The following is a 7,753-nucleotide window of genomic DNA, read 5'->3' as shown; positions in this document are numbered from 1 at the left end:
TCCCTTTTGTGGTTGTAGGCAAATTGCATTGTCTAATCACGTCACATCTTTGTGTCATCTTCTTTCTTTTCTATGCTTTTAATTTGTTATTCTATTTTCTTCTTTAAATTTTATAGGTTGGACCATCAAATTTTCTATAGAAACTCAAAAAGGGTTAGTTTTATTGTCAATTCTATTGCACCAATCTTTCCAAAATATGAGATGGTCCAATCCAAGCAGACGTGACATCTTAATTTTAATTTAATTTATTTCTTCAATCAAAATTATTTTTGAGGACTAGGTCGCATCTCTTAAATGAAGAAAAAGATGTTTGGTGATAGATAACATCTTATCCCTCCGATATACAGATTTTTATGAAAGAAAAAAAAATGAGAAAAGTAAAATATTAATCATACAATTGATTTTGCTATATAATTTGTATCATCTAATCAAATAATAAATTATAATTTAATATGAATAAACAACTTTTTATTATAATTTGCATCTAGATAATTGATTGATCCTAAACTTGAGATTGCATGCTAAGACAGACCAAACACGGAAAACTTCTTAATTTCTTAGTATTAATGACGGATGATTATGGGTTTATGGAAAATTAAATAGATTGGATCCAAATAGATTTTTCCACACAAAATGATGTGGACCCATCTTTACGCGTCATTGAAGAAATTGTTCAAATATTAGATTATATTGAGTTCCTTAAAAAAAATTAAGAAAAATTATATTTTCATATTTGATTTTGTTATTAAAAAAAACAAGAAAATCATATATAGTTAAAATTAGTTAAAATTTTATATATTTTAAAATTATTTATCTTTGATATATAAATAAAAAAATTTAAATGGCATATTAAAATAAAGTATGATTTTAAATTTATTTTATTTTTCTTTTTATTTTTTATCTCTATTTTCTTTTACCGGTTTGTTTATTTGTTTGTTTTTTTTTTTAATTCTCTTGGAAACAAACAAAACCTTATTATTTTCTGATTTTAAAGATGCAAATTTCAGTATTCAATTTTCATTTTTCAAATTCAATTTAATTAATTTTATGGTATATAAATATGCAGATGGTATAGCATGTAGAGATTACAGTGAAATCCCAAAAACATTTTGTTCACCATATTGCCATGAACTCGTCCTCTCCTAAGGTTTCACTGCAATGGCTTATTTCAATATTGGTCCTTGTGATCTTCTTCAGTGCTACTTGTGTAAGTCCAACACAGCCTAAAATACTGCCCAAGCTGAGTGTGCTGGGACGAACATTTCTGAGAGAGCCTGCAACATTTTCTGAATCGAATTCTCAAGACTTTCAAACTTTTTACTACAACCAAACATTAGATCACTTCAACTATAGGCCAGAAAGCTACACAACTTTCCAACACAGATATGTGATGAATTTTAAGTACTGGGGTGGTGCAAATGCTAGTGCTCCCATATTTGCTTATCTGGGTGCAGAAGAAGACCTGGATTTTGACTTGTCTGGTCTAGGATTTCTCACAGATAACGCTCATCAGTTTAAGGCTCTTCTGGTGTATATTGAGGTTAGTATATTTGGGAACTAAATGTTTAGAGGCCTTCTCACCGTTTCCTTTTAACTGTTGAGTTACATTTATTTTAATATCAGGTTTAATGGCTCAAGTGCTTTTACATAAATTCAGCATAGGTACTATGGGAAATCTATTCCATTTGGATCAAGAGAAGAGGCCTTAAAAAATGCAAGCATTCGAGGGTATTTCAACTCCGCCCAAGCTATTGCAGATTATGCAGAGGTGCTTATATACATAAAGAAGAAATTGCTTGCTGAGAATTCCCCGGTCATCGTGGTCGGAGCTTCTTATGGGGGAAGTAAGTTACCATATCAAAGTTCTTAATCTCAATGTTATTCATAACATGTCCTTAAACTCCGTTTCTATCTCTATTTTCCTGATTCCAGTGCTTGCCTCATGGTTCCGGCTAAAATATCCCCATGTTGCCCTTGGAGCTCTGGCCTCTTCTGCTCCCATACTCTATTTTGAGGACATTACTCCCCAAAATGGATACTATTCTATTGTCACCAAGGATTTCAGGGTACTGTCCCTCAATTACTTTCTTTTTTCGTACCTATGAGCTTTGGTGTTCAAAAAAATTTGAAGGCCATATGGATTGGTTATTTTTAACTGCAGGAAGCTAGTGAGAGTTGCTACAAAACTATACGAGAATCATGGTCTGAAATCGATAGAGTTGCTTCTGAGCCCAATGGCCTTTCAATCCTTAGCAAAAAATTCAGAACTTGCGAGTAAATAACTATTGATCATCTTCTTTCCTTGTTCTCATTCACAGATTCAGAAGCTAAGACTTAATCCGAGACTCATTAATTTTTTCCTCTGTTATTGTAGTCGATTAAATAATTCTGATGAGCTCAAGGACTACTTGGATACGATATATTGTACTGCAGCTCAATATAATGAACCACCGATGTACCCTGTTACCATGGTGTGCGGTGGGATTGATGGAGCACCAGAAGGAAGCGATATTCTAAGTCGTATATTTGCAGGTGTTGTTGCTTTTAGAGGAAACAGGTCTTGCTATCACACAAATACTAATTATTTTTCAATTGAAACAATCGAGGGATGGGCATGGCAGGTAACCACATACTCCTATGATAACAAAATTATAACGACAGTTCATAAACTTCTTAGGAAAATTGCATAGAGAAGACATTGGCCTAAAGAGATTAAATTTTATATGTTCCATTGTACTAATCCTTTGGATGCTCTTTGTGCGCATGCAGACATGCAGTGAGATGGTAATGCCAATAGGGCGTGGTGACAATGACACCATGTTTCCACCGGCGCCTTTCAATCTAACCACCTTCATCCAGGAATGCACAAGCATCTATGGCGTCTCACCTCGGCCTCATTGGGTTACAACTTATTATGGAGGCCATGTACTTGTGTTTTTTAAGTACACCTTTCAAATATATCAAGCTCTTCTAATTTCAAAATAGTCACTCTACAATTTTTATGCCAATTGCAGAATATAGAATTGATCCTCCGTAGGTTTGCTAGCAACATCATCTTCTCTAACGGGCTAAGAGATCCTTATAGCAGCGGCGGGTAATTGGAAGCACATTCTTTTTGTTTTTGTTTTAGTAGGGTTAGTGTATATGTGTATTCACAGGCATATCCCGCAATTTGATTGTTTGGTCTTTGATTGTAGGGTATTGAAGAACATATCCGATTCTGTTCTTGCCATTCTCACAGTCAATGGTATGTTTCTCAGTCATGTTTTAAACCCTATTGTTATCTACAAGGCCAAACATAAAATATCAAAGCTATTGTATAAGAAAGACCACACATATATTATCTAGAATGACTCGATCATAGCAAAGGAAAAGAACAAAAAATGATAGCTATTATATGGGAGATATAGATTAGAGTGGCTCTATCATTGCCAATTCAACTCAATGGAATATGCTGTACTGGAAAGTTACATAATTGTTAACTAATGGAGTTATCATAAGCATCTAGAAAAATGTTCTAAAAAAATAGAATAAAGTCAATTATTTGAGTGTCTTATAAATATTCTACTTTTTTGTAAAGAGAATAATACAAGTCTCACTTTGCAGGGTCCCACTGCTTGGATATACTCCCGGCGACCTCAACTGATCCGGAATGGTTGGTGATGCAGAGAAAGGCCGAGGTCGAGGTCATTGAAAGTTGGATCGCTCAGTACTATGCCGATCTTCATGCCATAACAAAATGAAACAACCCTGCTTAATCATTATATGAACTAATGGTGTTATTATATTTGGAATTAAGATCAAAATAAAGAGTTCCTTTGCAATGGGATATGTTACGGGTGCTATTTGAATTGGAATTTGACAAGTGGAGAAATCTTTGATGTTGGCTCGCGTTGTTGGTGGTGTTGTGGGTACCAATTTAGAGTTTATAAAAATATGATATTTTAAATCTTAAAACGATGGAGCAAGAAGATGATGCATGAATGAGTTAAAAATCCTAATTGCACCAAGTGATCATCTTACATCAAGTCCCTATGCTCGAATGGTTTTCATTCATACTCTCTTGATGTTGCATTGTTTGGATCCTTTGATAAATGACTTAATTCCTCATTTGAATTTTTCTATTAAATCCTAAACCTTATCTTGATTTTGAAAATGTTAGTACGCTAATCATGATTTGTTATATACACAATTTTAGTTTAAAATTTTTTTGTTTGATTTATATTATTAAACTTGTCCCCCGTGGCTTCGCTTTTTAGTTCCATTATAAGTTGTTTGAAACTTATTATAAAAGAAGGGTGCTTTCTCATAATATATTTTAATTTTTTGTTTTAAAAAATAATTATATAAATAAGAAGAATAATTAAATATAAGTAAAATTTATTTTTTAAGAAATATTTAGAAATATAGAATAGAATATTTCAAATGATTTTGGTTGTGTTAAAATTGAGATGAAGAAAAAACTGAATCATATTTCAAAAGAGTAGAGTCCGAAGTTGAATATTAGTTTTTATTCAAATGGTTGATTTACAGAAATTTACCTTGATTCGCTTCAATTATTTTTATTAAAAACTTTTGACGGTTATTGACTTACTCGGAAAGGGATAGTATCTTGTATGAATTATTCTTTGTTTCCTCTGTGGTTATAGGCATGTTAGGTCTTTGTTTCACATTCATTTTTCTTGCTTCATATTCATTTTATGTCTTTATTTCATATTCATTTTTCTTTTCTATTCTCTTACGGTACTTTCTTCGCAGGTTGAACCTTGGAATTTTCTATAGGAATTTGAAAAGGTTAGTTTTCTGTCAATCACCAATTCTATGGCATCAATCTTTCCATAAGATGAGGGTAGTGCAATCCAAGCAGAAGTGCCTCGGTCAAAATTATTTTGAGGACTAGGTCTCATCCCTACATTTAAATGAAGAAAAAGATGTTTGGTGATTATCACATCTTCTCCTTTCTTTATACAAATTTTTATAAAAGAATTGTGAAAAGTGAAATATTAATCATAAAATTGATTTTGCCATAAGTCGTATCATCTTATCAAATAATAAATAATAATTTAATACCAAAAAAATTAAAATTTCAAATATATACGTATTGATGGTAAACATGTGATTGCATGCTAACACCAACCAAACGCGTAAGACTTGACTTGTTAATTTTATAGTATTAATAATCATCCTGATACTTGTGATGATGGGTTGTGGAAAATTAAATAGATTTCAAATTGTCCAACTTCCTAGCACCACCTATTTGTCTTTTTTTGAGGATTTCGGACTTATAATCAAACTTTAATATATGACTTCCTATTGGTCAAACTTGGCCAAATAAAAAATATATTGTTCAAAGTCTCTAGATTATGATATATCCTAATTATTTAACACATTTTTTTACCATTATATGAGTGTGACCCATTTCATCCATTAGAAATATAGAATAGAATATTCCAAATCATTTTAGTTGTGTTAAAATTGAGATGGAGAAAAAATTGAATCATATTTCAAAGGAGTAGAGTGTGAAGTTGAATATTAGTTTCTTATTCAATGGCTGATTTAGTATCTTGTATGAGTTGTTCTTTGTTTTCCTCATGGTTATAGGCAAATTATCTAATCATGTTATGTCTTTGTATCATATTCATTTTTTTTTTCTATTCTTTTAACTTATTATGGTACTTTCTCCGCAGTGCAATCCAAGTAGAAGTGACGTCTTAATTTTAATTTAATTCATTTCCTCGGTCAAAATTATTTTGAGGACTGGGCCTCATCCCTGCATTTAAATGAAGAAAAAGATGTTTGGTGATGGATAATATCTTCTCCTTTCTATATACAAATTTTTATAAAAGAATTGTGAAAAGTAAAATATTAATCATAAAATTGATTTTGCTATAAGTTGTATCATCTTATCAAATAATAAATAATAATTTAATACCCAAAAAAATTAATTTATATATATAAATTCAGATAAATTAAAATTTCAAATATATACGTATTGATGGTAAACATGTGATTGCATGTTAACACCGACCAAACGCGTAAGACTTGACTTGTTAATTTCATAGTATTAATAATCATCCCGATACTTGTGATGATGGGTTGTGGAAAATTAAATAGATTCCAAATTGTCCAACTTCCTAGCACCACCTATTTGTCTTTTTTTGAGGATTTTTGACTTATAGTCAAACTTTAATATATGACTTCCTATTGGTCGAACTTGGCCAAATAAAAAATATCTTGTTCAAAGTCTCTGGATTATGATATATCCTAATTATTTAACACATTTTTTTACCATTGTACGAATGTCCCATTTCATCCATAAATAGATATTTTCATAAAAAGGGATATGTTCGTAATATCCTCACTATTTCTCTAGTTTTGATCTGCATAGATAAACTTACTCAAAGTTAAATAATGGTTCATTCCCTCGTATGTAAATAGTGTCGGTTGTGGTTTTAACACTATGATGACTTGGAGATGCATCTGTCTAGTTAAATGAGCTTAATTAGTTAGTTCTATGGCCTTGTCTCATGGCTTGACAATTTACCCAATTAATTAATTAATTAATTAATTAATTTCGTTTTTGGATATTAAATAAAAAGTTGCAATCAATAAATGGCTTTCCATCCACAGTCCCACCAAACATGTGCTAAAAATTTAAATTAATAAAATATTAGTAGGAGTATTTAATATTGTTAACAAGACTGATAGGGATGTTGTCAGCATCCAGATAATTGAAAATTCATCAAACTCTACATTCCACGCTAAGACCTCATAACATGCAAAACCTCTAAGCTTCAACAATTATTTGATTTGGCAGGTGGTCCTCATCAATGACATCATGCCAACTTATCCAACCGGTCGACCCATTCCGATTTGATTCGGGTCTGATCCAGTTCTTAGAAAAGACATCTGGGCTCTACTAAGGCCCAATTGTTTTGTTTGAGTTGAATTTGAACCCTCGCGATCAAGAGGAAAATCAAAAGCCTAACCACTAGTCATGTATCACTTTTGAAGTATAAATATGAAAATAATATAAATTAATTAATATAATAAATTTTAAAATTTTAAAATAATAAAATATATAAACATATAAATAAAATTAAATATTATAATTTTCCCTTCATCTTAAATGTATATTTAAGCTTTAGTATTACATATATTTTATCTAATAAAATTTAATACATTTATATTTATCTCTATAATATAATTTGATATATCAAATATAAAAAAATAAAATATTTTTAAAATTTTTAATTATATATATTTAGATATAAATTATATTTATAATATCACTAATTCGATTCAATCAACGGTTCAACCATTGAACGTAAATTGATAAATTTTTCAATTTAATGACATGTCCGATTCTGAAAATATTGGATATTTTTAAAAAATTAAAAATAGTGGACATTCTATTTTTAATTTAAGGAGTTAAAATTTTCAAATAATTATATAATATTTCCTATAATTGATTTTGGAACATACTTTTTTAAAAATAAAAATTCTAAAATAAAAATATTTTTTCATTGGGGCAGATATTATTACCATTTTCACGTTTGCCACTCTGGGCAGGTGTGACGTGAAAGAAGTGTAGAGAGAGAGAAAGCAAGGAAGGCACGCATGCAGTCGGTGGTGGGCGTGCACCACTTGCGGAAGAAAACGATTATCACTTATGAAAGCAAGAGAAAAAAAGAAAGTATTGGCCACAAATACCAGAAAAATAATACCCAATCCATACAATTGAGTAGTACAG

General features: G+C 30.7%; 1 protein-coding gene across 1 annotated transcript; it reads left to right on the top strand.

The window, feature by feature from the left end:
- Positions 1-1,118: 1,118 nt before the first annotated feature.
- LOC117915670 (lysosomal Pro-X carboxypeptidase-like) lies at positions 1,119-3,885 on the top strand. The gene is made up of 9 exons (XM_034831298.1): positions 1,119-1,540; positions 1,658-1,844; positions 1,933-2,066; positions 2,162-2,274; positions 2,375-2,621; positions 2,770-2,925; positions 3,015-3,094; positions 3,198-3,247; positions 3,607-3,885. Exons 1-9 carry the CDS (start codon positions 1,127-1,129, stop codon positions 3,741-3,743), a joined length of 1,518 nt encoding a protein of 505 aa, XP_034687189.1. The 5' UTR covers positions 1,119-1,126; the 3' UTR covers positions 3,744-3,885.
- Positions 3,886-7,753: the final 3,868 nt, after the last annotated feature.

Source organism: Vitis riparia, chromosome 6 (genome assembly GCF_004353265.1).
Source record: "Vitis riparia cultivar Riparia Gloire de Montpellier isolate 1030 chromosome 6, EGFV_Vit.rip_1.0, whole genome shotgun sequence".
Taxonomy (NCBI): Eukaryota; Viridiplantae; Streptophyta; class Magnoliopsida; order Vitales; family Vitaceae; genus Vitis; species Vitis riparia.
Note: the sequence above shows the minus strand (reverse complement) of the source record. Positions and strands in the feature narration are given on the sequence as shown.